The 17,742-nt window shown below is 55.8% G+C and overlaps 1 protein-coding gene across 1 annotated transcript; it reads right to left on the bottom strand.

The window, feature by feature from the left end:
* Positions 1–14,193: 14,193 nt before the first annotated feature.
* LOC308345287 (uncharacterized protein ZNRD1-AS1) lies at positions 14,194–16,109 on the bottom strand. Its single transcript, XM_080807306.1, has 3 exons — positions 15,740–16,109; positions 15,458–15,533; positions 14,194–15,071 (listed from the first exon to the last, which is right to left on the bottom strand). The coding sequence occupies exons 1-3, from the start codon at positions 15,967–15,969 to the stop codon at positions 14,319–14,321; spliced, it is 1,059 nt and encodes a 352-aa protein (XP_080663432.1). The 5' UTR covers positions 15,970–16,109; the 3' UTR covers positions 14,194–14,318.
* Between the last annotated feature and the right edge of the window lie 1,633 nt (positions 16,110–17,742).

The raw sequence follows: 17,742 nt of genomic DNA, 5'->3' as shown, positions 1-17,742 counted from the left end.
CCTTCGCGCCCTCTCCTGGGAGCCTGAGTCCCGGGGCAGGTCCACCTCCTTCCCTGACAAAGGGGGGGCGTCATGAAAGAAGCTAAGCCACTGGCCCAGGATGGCCCAGCACACCTGAAGGTTGCCCAGACACAGGTCCCGGCTTCTGGAGTCCCCCCAGTGACCCAGGAGGCTGTTCCTGTCCCCAAAGCAGACATCACACACCGGGCAACGGTAGGTCTTCTGCCTCCAGTGTGTCTGCTGATGTCTGACCAGCGCCGACGACGAGCTAAAGGACTTGCCACAGCGGAAGCAGCCGCGGGGCTGCTCCGACACACGGGCCTGCTGGTGGCTGGAGAGGCACGCTTTCGGGCCGGCAGTCAAAGGACAATGGGGGCGAGAGAACACCTTGAGTCTCGAGGGCTTTGCTGGGGGGCTGGGGGGCCTGGGGTCCAGGCAGGGGGCTCTCGGGCTGGGCGTGTGCATCCCGGTCCCAGGTCCCGGGGCCGCACTGGCTGCTGCCCACAGTCTCACAGTGGTCACGGGCTTCCTGTCAATCCCCGGCTGCGTCTTGGCCACAGGACCCTGGGTTCCCGTCGTGGCTTCTCGGGCCCTGGCCACCAGGGCGTGAGGCACAGCCACAAGCTTCTGGCTGGACGCCCGGCTCTCGTCGGTGCGCTCCTGAGCTCCGGTGCCTGGGACGGTCCCAGTGGGCTTCCGGTCTCCGGCCACCCGCTCCTGGTTCTGGTGTGTCCTCTGGTGGCGTCTGAGCTCGGACCGGTCCCGGAAGCACTTCCCACAGCAGGGGCAGGGATGGGGCCGGTAACCCAGATGGACGCGGCGGTGGCGACTCAGCCCCGACGCGTCGCAGTAGGTCTTGTCACAGAGCGGGCAGCAGAAGGGCCTGTCCCCGAGGTGTGTGCGCCTGTGGCAGCCGAGCTCCCTGGCGTTTCGGAAGCACTCGCCGCACCGGCCGCAGCTGCTGGTCGCGCGGGGACTGCGCGCGCGCTGGTGGCTGAGCAGGCCGGCGCGCTTGCTGAACCTCCGGCCACACGGCTCGCACAGGAGGGGCGGCCCGGCCCGGGGCGCGGGCGGCGTGGGGGTCCTAGCTGCGGACGCCGGGGCCACAGAGGCTGGGCCCGTCCCTCCGCAGGCCAGGGCCTCCTTGTCGTCTGGCGGCCTCTGCGTCTCTTCCTCAAGTGCCTTCTTCCCGCTGCCTGCGGTGGAGGAGGGACACGAACTCGCCACATCAGCCCCACCCCCCAGCGCCCTCTTATGCCCCCCCAAACACGCTGGCTCTCCCTAGAGCACCTCACGGCCGGCAGGCAGGACACACCTCCGTGTTTCCCAGTTAAAAGTTAATCAACATTTAATGTGGAAAATCTTTCAGCGAGAGCGGAGATGGCAACTTTGGCCTATAACCCCATTTCTTGAATTCCATTTCCTCTCACTTTCAGTATCTCCCGCTCCCATGACACCCACAGGGGACCTCCTAGGTCGCACAAATGGGGACACCTAAGGGAAGGGCAGTGCCTTAAATCACGCGGCTAGAATGGGAAGTGGTGCCCGTGGTCAGCCCCACCGGAAACCTCTCTCCTTCCCGTTCCAGCTCGGGAACAGGTCTCTACTGGGGCTCAGCATAAGCTCATGTCCCTTCCTCTCCTGTTCTCCTGAAGGGGACACAGGCAACCTAGAGGCACCCCGATCCCTGCGGCTGCAGACATCGGCTTGTCCTCAACAGTTACACATTCCCACAGGGCCAAGGGACGCGAGCACATGGTCTCAAGCCCTCCTGTGGCTCCGAGTGGGGCCGGGTGTGAAGGATGCAGGCTGGGCGAGGACGTGCTCGGCCCCGGGGCTCCGAGGCAGCCTTCCACCCGCCCGGGGCCTGGCCTGGGCCCTCGCCTGCCCCCCTTCCTTGGCCATGCTTACCTGAAGGGAGGCCTTCTCCGCTTGGGGGACGGGGCGGGAGCTCGGCTCTCCACTGCTTTTCTTCTTGCTCGAGCTTGATGATCAGATCTGGGGTAGACAGAAAGATTCTGACGGGAGCGGGAAGGAGACAGAGAGTGAGGTCCCAGGCTTGGCTACCTTCTCCCACAGCCTTGTTTTAAGGACTTAACGTGGGACACTTGGGAGCAGGGAGGAGCCCTCGTAACGGAGTCCCTGGCTCCCAGTCGGAGCACTGCTGCGTGAAGAGGTACAATTTCAATGTATCCTCACGAGCCAAGTATTATCTTTGCCTTTGTGCGGGCTTACATTTCTTCTCCTTTTACCCTGAGCTTAGTGACCTAGATCCTTCACACCTGGAAGGTAGAGGAGGTACAGGGTCAGGAAAGCGAGCCGTGAGCCAATCTACCTGCTCAGGGAAGCCGGCCGTCCAAGCCTGGGGAGCGTCCTGGGCAGGGGGCACGCTGAGGGAACCCCGGCCTCTTACCCACGGACAGCAGGTTTCTGAAGGTCTCGGCCATGACGTTCTGGTACAGGAGCCTCTGACTGGTGTCTAGACACACCCACTCTTCCTGCGTGAAATTCACAGCCACATCGTCAAAGGTGACTGGCTCCTGGGAGAGCAGGGGGACTCGGAGTTATCCAAGCACAAGGTTTAGAAAACCGACCGAAAAATAGCACCATGGAAGGAGGGAAGGAACAGGAAGGGACAGGCACAAAGCCAGGGAGGTTATCTGCAGAAAGGAGAGGAAGGAAGACAAGAGGTGGGGGGGGCCACTCCACAGAGGGCTGCGGGTGGGGGCGGAGGCGGGGGCTGAGAAAAGCCTCAGCCACCCCTGCTCTCGGGGGGCTGTTCAGCCTGGAAATGGCTGAAACCCCGTGTGACCACGGGCCAGACCGAGGACAGAGGACGGAGTTCCGGAGCCCGGGAGCCGGTCCGCCCTCACTCCGGCCGGCTCTGCTTACCTGCAGCCACGTCTCCCGCCAGCACGCCGGCTCCGCGGCCGCCCGCTCGGCCCGCTCGGCCCCCCGCGGGAGCAGCTTCTCCTCCGCGCTGTCTGCCTCCAGCGTTGTCCACGGCCCGCCTGGCCCCCAGGGCTGACGAGACCCCCGCCTGGGGCTCTCTGGGTCCCAGTCACTGTGCAGATGGAGAGGCCGTGCAGAGGCCTCGGGGAGGTGTGGCATGGCTTCCCGGGACGGATGTACCTGCTCTTCCTGGTTTGGTTCTGCGGCCACACCTCTGGTCCCTCAAAGAGCAGGCTACAGGGTTCAGGGACTCGTCACCGGGGCTCCGCAGCCAGCGTGGGGCTACGAAGACATCTGCCTTCTGCCCGCCCTGCCTCAGCCCCTGGCCGGTGCCCACCGCTCCCAACCTGAGGTCAGAGGGAAACAAAATGCGCCACCAGGGAGGAAGAGAGTGGCCCGGCTCCCTTAGCGGGTCAGGGACACCAAGAACGACGGCGCGGCCGGGAAGGTCGGAGTAACTGACCCCACTTCGTGGAACTTCAAGTGCGGAGACGCCGAGAAGCTCGTCCACAGCAGAGTCAGTGTCAAAGCCTAGACTCTACCCCTGAGGACAGGACGGCCCTGTCCCCGGCACTCCCTCGGGCAGCCGTGCAGAATTCTGCACAGACAGTGCAAACCCCCTCGTGCAAGCGACATCGTTCCGACCGCGTCTCCCAAGAAAACAGGAAAGGACACACTCTCCAGGCCCCATCTAGTGCCGAAAACCACGGGATTCTACAGACTTTCACGCGCGCTCCTGTGAAGGAATCAGAAAGGTCCTCGGGAGGACTGACAGGATAAGCAGCCCCCAGCGAACACTCAGGCTCCGGTGAGCCCCGCACTGGGACCACTCGGGGAGCTCCAGCCGAACCCCATCTCCTTGGGGGACAGCTCTCACCTCACGTCTCCTTCTCAAGGTGCAGTCCCTTGAACAGCACAGAAAACTCACCGGCCTTTTTTCTTTCACTTTCCCTGGACTGGTGGTGAAACAGAGAGGGGGCATTAGACGACGGCGTCAGCTGGATTGCTGAAAGGGAGGCACATCGCAGCCGCTGGGTGAGATGTCAGGTGGGGACCACCCCCCACGCTGCAGCCTGCCGGGCCCCCACTCAGCACTGCTGGGGTGCTGGGAGAGGTCCTGGTCCAGACCGTTAAGCCACCGTCCGGTCTGGGGGCAGAAGTGCTGCCGCCCCAGGCCCCTGGAACCTCCCAGAGCACTTGGCACACCCACACCCCTCAGCGGGAAAGGTGGTGGCCGCGGCGACCCGCCCTTCCCAAACGCGAATGCCCCGAGGGAGCCTGTCGCCATCTTCCCGTCCTCGTGGAGCACCCAGTGTCTGGGACGCAAGTCCACCGTCCGCAGCTCCCCGCAGCAGTCCTGGGACCAAGAGCCCCAACGCCCGTGCCGGGCTCTGTGGAGCAGCCCGGGCTCCCACCGCCGGCACCCGGGGCCCTCCGGCCCGGCCACTGAGGCCTCCCGCAGGCAGGCAGGAGCAGAACCGTGCACCGTCGCAGTGACGGGTCACTCCCGTGGGCTGGGGCCGAGGGGTTCCCATCCACCGGGCCGGGGCTGCGGAGGCCCGAAGCCCCTTGGCCCCGAAATGTCCCCTCTGGGATCCCCGCTTTCTCAACCCTGGCCAGAAGCCAGAGAGGTGGGTGCCCCGGGCCACACCCTGGACACCCAGGCTTCCCCCCGGTTCAATGCCCGCCGGTCTGCTTACGGCCTGGGGAGTGCGGGACGAACACCCTGCGTTCGCCTCCGTCCCTGCAAACTCGACACCCAGCTGCCCCACTCACCTGCGGTGCACTGAGGACGGGGCTGTGGGGTGGGGGGGCAGTGCCCACGTGCCCAGTGCCGGCGGCCCCGCTCTCCCAGCCGGGTTTCACTGTCGTGCTCCCTGCCCGGGGGCCCGGCTACGGCTGTGGACCCACCAAGGTCAAAAGAGTTCGGTCAGAGAAGTCGGAAAGGAAGAGAGCCCCACCCCCTCACCAGCCCACCCTCCTACCCATAGCAACCACCGGTCCCACCTAGCGCCGGGATCTGGATTTACTCCCAATCGTAATTTGCTCTTGAAAAAAGAGGATTATCTCCGATTAAAACTCACAACCTCCAACCACAGCATCTAGAGCCAAAACAAGACCCGCGGGGCCCCAGAGGGGAGGTGGAGGCACACAGCATCTTCGAAAAGCGAAGGCAAGGGGGAGATTACACCCCTTGACCGAAATGCTGCAGGTAAGGGAGCGCGGGGAGGGCCCGGCCCCTTACCCTCACTCGGTTCAACCTGGCTCGGTGATTTTTTTTTTTTTTTTTTTTTTTGACACGGGGTGGGGAGCAGAGCGCGCACACGCCGGCAGAGCAGCAGGCAGAGGCAGACGCAGACACCTCACCGAGCAGGGAGCCCGACGTGGGGCTCCGTCTCAGGACCCCGGATCATGCCTGAGCCGGAGGCAGACGCTTCCCCAATGAGCCGCCCTCGCGCCCAGGCTCGGCGATGTACATTGATCTTTAATCAGTCCAATGGGGATCCCATTTATTGTTTCCCATGTAATTTGCAGTTGATGTGAGAAACAAAAGAAAAAAAACTAAATTTCCTTACTGCCTACAGTGACCTGACCTTGAAACAGGCAAGGGAGCTTCCTCTGGGACACTTTGCTAAGGGTAAAAGGCAGCCTTGGCCTGACCCCAGGATCCTGTGAGTCTACTTTAAACACAGGGAAATTCCTTTGGTAAGTTCCTTTATCTCTCCCCACAAAATGTATGTTAGCCATCATCCCCCAAGCCTGTGGGCCCTGATATATATCTGAAGGGTCTCGTGATGGAGTTTTTACTAAACAGTAATAAATGCCCTTTCCTAACAATAGCTAGCTCCCTCAGAGTCCTGGAAAACTTGCTTCAAAACCACCTTGGAAGCTTGTGGCTGTCCCTGACCCCCTCCCAACTTGAAAATATGTGATGGGCCACTGTCCCAGTGCAGCTCTTTCCGCCCATGGGTCCTGTCCCCAGGCTTTAATAAAATCACTTTTTTTGCACAACGACGTCTCAAGAAATCTCTCCTGGCCATTGGCTCCGAACCCCAGCATTCCCAGCTCAGGACTTACCCACTTTCCTCTTTGTGTTATGATCACCCTTTATGTTTCACAATGGCATGGGGTCTTACAATTTACAAAATATGTTTGCAAACATGCCCTATGTTGAGACTTGTTATTCTGTCTGTGCAAGTAGGAAACAGTCCGTGGGATGCTGAGCCTTCCCAAGCCAGGTCTGGAACTCAGCAACAACCAGGGCGCCATTTTGGCAGTCGTCTTTGAGGATTTAATGGAAGCCATGTTTACAAAGTATTTCCTCCCTCCCTCCCTCTTTCCTTCCTTCCTTTCTCTTTCGTTAAGACTTTAATGAAAGTCTTTCGTTAACTTTCCATTTGGCAGAGAGAGACAGACCACGAGCAGGGGGAGCGGCAGGCCGAGGGGGAAGCAGGCTCCCCGCTGAGCAGAGAGCCCGATGCGGGGCTCCATCCCAGCACCCTGAGATCATGACCTGAGCCGAAGGCAGACGCCCAACCAACAGAGCCACCCGGGCGCTCCAACGAAAGTGTTTTGTGAATTGTAAAACCCCATGCCAGTTTCCTGGTCCTTGATCTAGAGCCATTGCCCCAAGTCTGTCTCGTTCAGAGGCTACAAAACGGAAGCCCCCTGCTCCGTTGTAACAGTGCGCCAGGCCGTGGCAAGCACTCGGCCACTGGGGCTACAGTTGGAAGAGCTCATCTAGAGGACATGACCACCGCTGACCCGAGAGCAGGCCCCTGCCGGTCCTCCTCCCTCCCTCCCTGTCCTTGGAGTGTACACCGCACCCACCATTTTCACCGTGGGAGGTGTTTCAAGGACAGGGTCTTGAGAGAGTCAGCTGTTGTGGAGACCCTCTGGATTGAACACCTAACTCAACGCAGTCAAGGCCTCTCCATAAACTTTTAGGATTCTGGTGGGCAGGTGCAGACACCTGTCTCGTGACCGCCCACAGCAAGGGTAATACGTGAGCTTCCTTGCTTATTAAAAGTGCCACGTACCGATCAGGAGTGGTCCGCCTTTCTCTTGAGACTCTCCTTGCCCCCCACGGACGGGCCGGCCTGAGGTTTCCCCTGGGGGATCTCCTCCGGTTCCAAAGCAGCAGCTTCAAGCGGCTGAGGCTGCCGGGTTTGCCGGTGAGAGCCGCTGACAGAGGGAGGCAGCCTGAGCTCGCTGGCACCCTCGGTTCTGGACCCACCGCCTTCCTGAAACGGTTGCTGGGCGTCTGGAAAGCAGCTTTAGCTTGTTCCTGGGCTCCTGACCCAAAGAAGCCTTCGGACATTCTGGCCGCACAGCCACAGTGGAGCGCGGGTCAGCTTGCACTCAACGTCTCACGAAGTAGGGAGGAGCCAACAGGCCTTGCTTGTGACGTGGAAAGGGCACCCTTAAGGATGCAGCTGGCCCCGGCGTCTCGGTGCACATGGAGAAGGGGCAGCTGTCCCTTTGGGACGGTGTCAACCCCCACTTTGCCGTCTGGAGCAAAGCTGCTGGTTCGGCCAGGCTCCCGGATCACTGTGGGCCAGCAGGCCGAGTGCGGTCTTAGGCCCACGCCAACACGCAGTCCGAGAGTCCGCTGTTCAGAACCAAAAATGGAGGCTGCCATGCTCCTCGCTGGGCAGAACCCAGAGCGGTTTTCAGGGCTCTCCCCATCCCTCCCCTTGATCAACCTTCCTGTCATTTTATGGACTCCTGGGCTGTCCCGGCAGCCTAGCTGTTTGGTCTCCACTTGGAAAACTAGACTGTGTACACCTCTCTCTGGAGCTGCAAACTGTGGAAATAAACCCAGCTGCTGACCTACCCTCTGTCCCTTGGGCGGTGCCTCTCAGAGCAGCCTGCTCTCCAACGAGCCAGACGGGAGCCAGTCTGCTGAGGGCGCCTGCTTTGGGCAGGTTCCCTCACCACTGCCTGGCTCCATCATCATCCCGGACCTGGCAAGACGCTCACCATCACAGACTGGCACACAAGGAAGGGTTCGGTCTCTGATCTGGACTCCCGACCTGCTTGTCATACAGGGAGGGAAGCCCCATAGCAAGGGGCCCCGGGCACACCTGCTCCGGTGGACGGATGCGTGGGACCTCCCACCCTCTCTAGGACCTGTGAGTACTGACACTTTTAGGGCACAGTGCAGCTATCCTGGTCCAATCAGCCGGCCTGGAAACTAATCTGTGCGGTGCTTCTGGCTTTCCAGACCGTTCTGGTCTGACAATGGCCAAGCCTCTCAACAATGGGCTGACAGTCACGGATCTTTCATGCTTCCACCACCGTTCAGAGACTGGACAGCCCACACCGTTGTGAGGCCGCCTGGCCGCCCTTGGACGCTATCCCCCCGCAGGATCATCTCTTGGCTGCCTCCTAAGGATTGGGATAGCAGGTCATATGGACCTATTTTGGAAATTCCTGGACATAGTGTTTCTTTCTTTTCCCTAATAGCCTAATAATACCCCCAGGCTGGCCTGGCTGGTACCTCCTGTTAGGAGCCATCCAGCCAAAATGGGAGGGGGCGGTGGTAAGAAAGTCGAACTTAATTCGGGCCCAGCTACCTGGATTCCCAGATTTACTCGGTCCTAGAGTATAAGGGGAACGGCCACCTGGTTAAGGACACCGCCCACTAAGTCCCAAGTCCCACGCAGCCCAAAGCGGGGAACGTAATGGCTTCCTGTGTATTCTGTAAAAAGGTTCTTGTCCCTGCTCTTGAAACGGGAAGGATTCTGATCGGTGTCATTGGACACACATGCCAACCACCAGCTACACTGATGTCCATCACCGTGCCAAGAAGATAGGGTGCTATGGTTGGCTGTGACTTGGGGGGCTAGCAATTCTCTAAGGGGAGGAGGGTGGGCATTCGCTTGCCAGAAAGAGACCTTGGGCAAGCAAAAAGAGCTAGACCCCCAATTTATAGAACACAACTTTACATCTACAAAAGATACATATAAACAGAGAAGAACATCTGGGTAGGTGACATGCACATCACAGAAAGTTTGAGAAAATTATTGGCTAAATTGCTTATTCCTCTCAACAAAATGTTATGTCTATATGGGAAGCTTTAGACAGTTCATTCTCTACTGAGTCAGGATATACTGACTGCCCTGGAATCAAGACGTACTGATGACACAAAGAAGAAGCTAATTGTATCTGATGCATGGCAGACACTTAATACGTTTTATTTTCTCCCTCTACACAACCATCCTTCTACTCTGCTAGGAGCTTACGAACAAAAATATGATTTATGACAGATGAGGTACAGTTGATTCACTATTTGCGTTGACAGTAGGTAGCAGGTGAACTTTAGAAAGCCTACGCTGTCACGGCACTGCCGACCTTGTTCACCCTTATTCTAATTTGTGAGGCTAATCCAGTGGAAGGCTGTATAATTAGACCTACATAAAACCACGCACCAGTCTTGTAAACTGTACATCCCGAGGCTCCATTTCCAAGCATTTCAACTTTCATGGTTAAAGATACTATCAGACATGCTTTAATGAGTTCAAAGTCCTGTTTCACATACCTGACTCAGCGTGAGGGATATAGTAATTGTCTGCTCTGTCTCCTGCTTCTATTTTGGGCTTTTCTTCACTCTCGGCTGGTGGCTGCCATCCCTAGTGAAACCCAAGTCAGCAGGTCAGTTTTGTGCATCTTTCTGCTCCTGGTCTGGTCTTTTATCCCGAGCGTTCTGTTTGCTTCTTTTGTACCCTCGGTGCCCTGCTGTAGTTCCTTGAATGGGCTCCGTCGGTTCCCTAGCCACCAGGGCTACCGACGTCCTCGCCCTCCTGCTTCCCAGGGACCGGATTCCCACCCTCCAGCTGTCCAAGTCTCTTTCATGCTGCCCGTGTGCCACGTGCCTGTCGGGTTCTGCCTCGCTCCATTCTACCCGTCAAGTCCATTGGATTTAGCTGCACGGAGCTCTCTGACAACCCAGTGAAGGGCGGTCTGGGGGACTGATGGGCACTGGGCCAGAAGGCAGGCAGCTTCTACAGACCTCCTAGGAGACCCGGCTTGGAAGGAGTGCAGAGGAAGAGCACGGTCGCTTGTTTAGCTGGGAGAGACGGGAGGACACCTACAGTCCAACAGGCGCGAACTCTTCCAGGTGAAGCCATGCGTGGAGAGGAGAGAGAACAGCCGTTGGCACAGGGCTCCGAGAAGGCGGAGAGGTGCCCTTCCCCACTATGAGCAACGAGGGAAGGGGAATGAGCGGACACCAGGAAAGATGCGGAAACGAGAGTGAGGAGGGTGTGCTTACTGCCTTGGTTCCGATCTCCTGTGAGGCCCACTACATGAAATATTCTCAGATACTTTCTACTGATTTTCTTTTTTTCTTTATACTCACCCAAGCAAGTTTCTAAGGCTTGCAAATAAGAAATTTGACCATGACGTTGCTACATTTCAACTCATCTCACTTCCCAGCATTATTTTTTTTTAAAGATTTTATTTATTTATTTGACAGGCAGAGATCACAAGTAGGCAGAGAGGCAGGTGGAGAGAGAGGAAGGGAAGCAGGCTCCCCGCTGAGCAGAGAGCCTGATGCGGGGCTCGATCCCAGGACCCTGGGATCATGACCTGAGCCGAAGGCAGAGGCTTTAACCCACTGAGCCACCCAGGCGCCCCCCCAGCATTATTTTTTTTAACGTGAGCGTAGCTGACCCGCGACGTTCCGGTAGTCTCAGGGCACAGCGGTCATCTGACAAATAACCCGATGGCCCGGCAGGCAGCGCGGTGCTCACCGCAGGGGTAGCTACGCTGCCCCCACACAATGCTATCCCGATACCCTCAACTGGACTCCCTGTGCTTTCATCCCCCTGACCAACATTATCCCCGTGGGGCAGACTCTTGCCTGGAGTCTGTTATAAGAAATTCCAGATCCCTAGTCCATTTGGAACCCACTACTCAAGACTTGTCTTCCCTCTACCTCTGAACAGATGACCTGGCCTCCTGCTACCCACAGAAAGTAAGCCACAGGAAGGAAACCCCTTCCCTCAATGTCTATGTATTTTCCCTTGGACCTTAGTGCCTGGGAGATTCTGCTACATTCACGTGGGAACGCTCTGAGGACACAGTTTCAGCCGGTGTGCTCCTCCCACAAGTTCCCCAGTTTTCTTATCTTCTCGAGCTACACCTTATCAATCCGTGTGATGGTTTGTGAGGCATGTCTCGTTTGGGACAGAACTTACCACTGTAAAAACATGATCAAAGGGAGAACCAACCACCCTGCACACAGCTACCAAGCTTGCTGCCTGCGTTAAACTTACCCAAATACTTAAGGAGGCCGACGTTCACAACTGTCCTCTCTCGGCAACTGCTTACAAACTCGGAGGTCGGTTAAGTGCAGCTACCCAAGGCTGCCGCCTCACGATTCGACTGCACCCGGCGGCCTCACGCCCCAGAAAAAAGGCGGGTGTCCCTGCTTTCGGAGAGTTTGCGTCAGCCCACTGCACGCGCACAGAAGACCTGTTAGCACGGCCGGGGCTTCTCTCGTCAGAGCCCAAACCCTCTGCAGACGTCCTTCTGTTAGGAAAAGCAGGTAGTCACGTGAGCTGACGCGGAACCGAAGTGGGGCGGCAGGTGCACTTGGGAAATGGGTCGGTCTTTGGTGTATGTCCTGTGGCCTCACACGCTAGGTTTCACAGGAATGCTCTTCCTTCAGAGAGCGGGTAGGGAGGCCTGTGCTCTGCACAAGATCAGGGCCGAGGGAACATCAACCTGTGGGGGTCACCCACAAGGCCAGCGGCGTGGGCTGCTGCGGACGGGGCTGCACGGGCTGGCGGTCAGCCGCACACTCCATCAGGCGGGGCTGGCCACCGTCAGAGACCTTTCCGAATACAGCCCTACAGATTTCTTTAGGCTCCAGCCCATTTCCTGGTGACTTGTTTGAACGGTTCTGGCTGGATGAGAGCTAGAGTCTCACACCTTCGGTACCAGGGGCTTTATACTTTGTGGCGTTTCCTGATCCATTTTCACCTTCTACAAACTCCACTTCTTAGCTCAGTAGGGGAAGGAAACCAGTAGGACAGTTCATGATTTCACAGCCTTCTATGCTACAAAGCCTCTCATTTATCCACTGGAACAACTGGTGAGGAAAGTTTTGTTGTCTCCATTCTAGACCCAAACTTACCTTCCCCACGCCAGCTGATATGTGGCCATGCTCAGGTCCGAACAAACCCCACAACTCTACTCTGTGGGGCTAAGTCATAGCGTGCTCAGGGCTGACAACCTACTCTCCATCAGCAGGTAACAGAGAAATATCACAGCCGCCTCACCTAGCATCCCTGCAGACCTTCGCTCCCTGACCTCCTCCTCCGGGAACCCTTTTATTCAGACTTGAATGACACTTTAATTCATGATGCTGCCAGGTGCCTTGCGAGGAAGGCACAGGGTGACGTGTCCGGAAGGCACAAGAGAAAGTTCTAGAAAAGGGATGCATCAAGTCATGGATTTTACTGAGGGGTATCAGAAAACAAGTAAGTAAACAAAGATATATCAGTGCCTCCACTTAAATACAAGAACAAAGAAAGGCTGACTGTGCACATGGGAGGTAAGAAGTGGTGTAGAACCAGCTGAGTTTGCACTCTGGGCCCAGGCTCTCCTGGACACCGCTCTGCTTCCGGCAGTCAACAGACGGCCTTCCTCCTTTCAACAGACCTCACAGAATGGGCTCGCGGCACACAACCACAGCGCCGTGAGAACCGCACAAGCTCCGGGCTCACCTGACCTTCGGCTCAGTTCGCGGTCCCAGGGGCCTGGGGTTGAGTCCCACGTCGTCGGGCTCCCTGCTCGGCGGGGAGCCTGTTTCTCCCTCTTCCTCTGCCGCTCCCCCTGTTTGTGCTTGCCCTCTCTCAAGTAAGTAAATAAAATCTTAAAAGAATATAAGACAAAAGGAAAGCGTTAAGTGTGACTCAGGCTTTAAGGGTGCTTGGCTTGGGGTAATTACGGTGTTGCTCACACACGGTCCGGGAGATAAAGGGTGAACTGTGTGTGAGGCAGAGATGATGGAATCAGATTCAGCTGAACTAAGCCAAAAGCCCCAGACTTTTACTGCTAGCCATATGAGCTGGGAAACTGCCTTGCAATCACCAGTTGCTTTTCTACTAGATTTGGAGGAGAAAGAGGGGGCAGCTGACCTCACTAATGTGTCCAGCACTGAAAATCCTCACGGTAAACAACCACTTACAGTTAAGTCGTATCCACACCCGGTGCAGGACTCGAACTCAGGACCCTGAGAGGAAGAGTCACAGGCATCCCGTTACATGGGACTTATCCTTGCCCCTTGCACTCGGGCGATGCAACCATGCCGGGCAGAGGATCTCCCGCGGGACATGGAGACGGAAGGCCAGAGACACAGTCCGCAGGAGGCACGGGTGGAGGGCGAACACGGAAGAGCCCCGTCACCGAGGAACGGTCCGGCACGCTGCCGACGTCGCGCGTGAACTGCTGGTCTGCGGGGTGGGCGTGGGGACCTCGACTGACAGAGAACGCTCTTTAGGGAGTCCAGCCCCCACTCCTTATTCTCTATGCACCAACGCTCAGCCCTACCTTCCCGTTTTGCTATCTGGTAAGAAAATAAACCGGAAATGAAATGAAATCCATAAATTTCCTTCTGCTTGGGGATGAAAATTCTCGCTCAGTGCACACGTTTGTCTTCTGAGTCATCGGCGAGGGCTGGGGGACATCTGCTTGAGAGGCTGAGTCCGGTTCGCGTCTGCGCGGACCCAAACCTCGGCAAGACACCGCTTGCGCGGGCTGCGCGGCCCGCGGCTGCCCCCTCGCTCTGCCGGGCTGGGCTCGGGGTCCCTCCTTGGCACAGCACCGCACAGGCCTCCATCCTAACCCTGAGCACACTCTGTGTTTGGGGCTATCTACGCCTTTACTTGCGGCCCAGTCAAGGGCCACGACCTGTCATTCACTCACAAAACCTGGCCCACAGGAGGCTCTCAAAGTCCCTCACACAGACAGAACCGTAGGGCACAAGCCAGACGCGGAAGGCCTGGTCAGTAGTCCCGAGAAACGTACGAACAGGACCTGAAAGACCACAGGCTGACCCACGGCGACCTCAACACAGCCGTAGCGGGCTGGGAGCGGGGCCTGAGGAGCGGCGGGTCCCCGTTCCTTCCTTACCATCGTTGCCCAACCACATTCCGGCTGATGGCACCGGACATCAAGGACTCGCCAGGTGCACGAACACGAGGGAACTAAGACAGCTCCGCCAAGTTTCTAGCCCGGAGCTATCCCATACTTCCGTACCTGATGCAGACACTCTGGGGACAGTTGGGAACTAGTACTAAAAACAAGAGTTCACTTAAGACACGGGGCTTTAGTCTAAAAGCACTGAAACTTTACTAGTCTTTTATTTTTCCTATTTGGCTTCTCAGAAAGGGTGGCATGGTTAAGAATTTTCTTTGATGTGGTTTTATGATGGCAGGCACTTCTTCTCTATTCTTTTCCATAAGGATATTCACTTTAATCCGGCTTCTACTGCGTGGCTGGAAAAGGGGATACGCAGTCACACTTTCAAGCTCTTTGATCTCTCTCCTTGCTCTCCCACGCCTCTCTCGTGTGGGCAGCTGGCTCTGGGTTTTCCTCAAGACTCTCTCCTTGCGCCTTTGCTCCGCGAGCTCTCTTCCCCGAAGCATGCGTTCCTGGTGACCTTTGATTTGCATCTGTTCCCTCTCGCTTACCTGCTTTCTTCTCTGGGCGCTCAGGACACCGTGCTCTCCTGGCACAATTCTGGGGAACGCTGTCTCACTAGGGGGCCGTGGTAATTGTCTACCTGGTTTGTTCTTAGACTCTCTGACCCGACCCGCTCTCTGAATGTGCCTTTCTATGTGTTTCACCTCTCTTTCCGGAACCAAGTAATACTGCTTTGGTCTCTCTAGCCTGTGGGTCGTCTTCCCCTCCAATCTCTTCTTGACTTCATGTCCTGTCTCTTGTTCCTTCATCATGTCCATTATTCTCTTATTATAATAAGACTCCGCTCTGGCCAGCCAGTGGTCAAGAGAAAGAGCTTGCTCCCTGCACAATGTTTCATATTCCTCGTGGTATTTCCGAGTTATCAGCTGTCTTGCCGCTGCTGTATGCACGCCACCCAGATTCTGTCAAAGTGAGGCACAGAAATTTTATAATGTGACCGTCTTTTTAAACACATTTAAACAGGAGCTTCACCTCTTCAGTGACACTGAGAAGATTTGCAGTCTCTTGTTTACTTTGGTGTTTAACAATTGTGATTTTTATTCCCATCACCCCAGGCGAAACTCTGAGCTCTCAGAGTTGAATTACCCACCACCACCATCAGTAACTACTTTTTAAAAAAGAGAGTATTGGGCATTTTGAGCATAATACTCTGTTTTGCAAGTATGGATATAGCTAAACACATGTGCCAGGGTAGACACCCTCTGGGGAGGGGTCACCTGGGCAGGATTTTAAGCCTAACGCCCCTTCTCCTAGTAGCTCCAAACTGTACAACGTGAAGATTATTTACCAAGATTTTTTTCTCCAGTGGGGACTGCTGACCTACGGCAATCCTAGAGTCTGTAGAGGTTTTCGCCCAGGCCAGACTGGAAGATAGAGAAAACAGAGGTAGATTAGAGTGTGGGAGGTGTCAAAAACTATCTGCTCACATACCAACTGAACCAGGGTAACCAACTGTTTTGGTCAACGCCAAGGGTATGTCCCTCAGAAAGAGAAATCCTGCTGCGAGGATCTCTTCCTCCGGGGAATTGAACAACAGCATCTAATCCTTTCACAGAAAGTAGGTGCGCACATCTCCCGTGGACTCAATGGGAACCATTCTGAATCCGGAATCTGGGCCTGGGAGGGGGAAGACGCAGGCTCCTGGGTGCGGCGCTGGGCCAGCTCGGCAGGGCTGGACTGCTCCGTCTCCCGGCCTCCTCTGTCTTCCGAGAGACTTCCAGACTCCGGTGCTCTCGGTCCCTCTTCTCTCTGCAGCTTCTTGGCCCGGGCCCTCTCCGCCTCTACCAGCACATACAGCATCTCTGCCTTCCAATGTTTGGTTCTGAAAGTGTTATGTGATCACCCTCCCCTCTGCTTTCCGGCCTTATACTGCCACTTCTCCTTCATCCTAAATTCATTGTGAAACTGTTCCCTGCTTGGCACCTGAGGGTGGGAATTTGTGGTTACCCCCCTTTTTTTTATGGGTCAGGCTGATGGCAACACAAGTGAAGACTGTCAACTTTTTATGTGTCATCCCTGGTCTAATCTGAGTTTACTATGAGGTCGTGTTGAAGCCACTGGGGATGCCTGGCATTTCATCTCTGTGCCTTTTGTACTGTTTATGGCAAAGAGCATGGGCTTTGAAGCCTGACAGGGCTACGTCTGAATCCTAATTGAACCGCCTCTGAGGTGTGTGACTCCAGGCAAGTAACAATCTCAGTCAGCTTCCTCATCTATAAAATGGACACAGAAAACAAAAATCTGCTTCCCAGGGTAATAAAGAACAAACGTACTTTAGATGAAAGTGCCTGGCACAACGCTTGACATGTGGTAAGTTCTCTGTAAATGGCAGATAATTCCCCTCCACAAGTCAAGCTCCTGACTCTCTATCAAGTCTTTCTGAAACAGTCTATGTAACAATGATTTCTGTCTTTTTCTGAACACTTTTTTTTTAACCATTACCTCTAAAACTCATTGGAAAATCAGTCAGGGTTTACACTGGTATAGTTGCATTCCTCTATCATCTTTAACATTTTCACGCTGAAATTTAGACTCTAAAAGGGTGTAACTTAAAATTTACATCTACAAATGTATTAGAATGAATCTGATACCAAATATTGGACCTCACAGACTTCTTAGGCACATTCTTATTTGTCTATGTAAATCTATTTTGATATTTAAAAAATACAACCATCTTACTTTTCTCAGTACGTAGAACCTAGCACAGTACTGAACATTAGAGTACGTGACCCAAGTTCTCAAAGTTCACGATTTGCTAATTGCCCTTATCACATATTTGAGCATCTCTTTCTGCTACACTCCCCATAACGCTGTAACCATCTTTTTGCTGAAACATTTGCCATTCACTCCCGACGCACAGGTTTCTTTCATAGGCCTGTCCTGGGCTCCCACACTTGGTCCTACTGGTATACTCTCACTGCATTTTCATCATTTGGTCTCCTGAAGGTCCCGTAACATTTTTCAACTTTGCAGCCCCAGCCTCAGCTTAATAAATTCAGCTGGAGTAAGTTTGTGCTGAGAAGTGGCCATGCCTTACAGCAGGCGGCACATCAGGACCGTATTCAACCCAGGGTGGACAGTCTCTGGATGCCCGACCGACTGAAGAGGGAAAGTTAGAGAGGGCAACGAGTTCACTTCAACTTCCATTTTCAAAGGAGACACACAGGATAAAAACTGCCTGCCTCATGGGCTGAACAGCAGACCTCCCTTTCTCACACAGACACAATGACACCCGGCGAAGGGAAACCCTGGGACTTCTCAGGGGCTTGCTGGGAGCTCCAACCCCATCACGACGGTCTGTGCATCGCTGCAGAAAAGGCAGAGCGGGGCCTCCGTCCAGCAGAGGCCACAGCTTGTCTTTGAGGAGGGGCAGGGACGGCTCCAGAACCCCCCCTGCAGGGAGCTGCTTCGCACAGCTCCCGGGTCGGCCGGCGCTGGCGGGGCCAGCACGGAACTGGGAAACTCGGGGACAAGGGTCTACTCCAGTTGTGAGTCACAGACGAACGACAACAGCATGATTTTCTCAAGATACTGGCCCTCGTGTTTTGTAACTCTTGGATTAGGGAAACGTCA

Source organism: Martes martes (genome assembly GCF_963455335.1).
Source record: "Martes martes genome assembly, chromosome: 6".
In the NCBI taxonomy this organism is placed as follows: domain Eukaryota; kingdom Metazoa; phylum Chordata; class Mammalia; order Carnivora; family Mustelidae; genus Martes; species Martes martes.
This window is presented reverse-complemented; position numbering and strand designations above follow the sequence as displayed.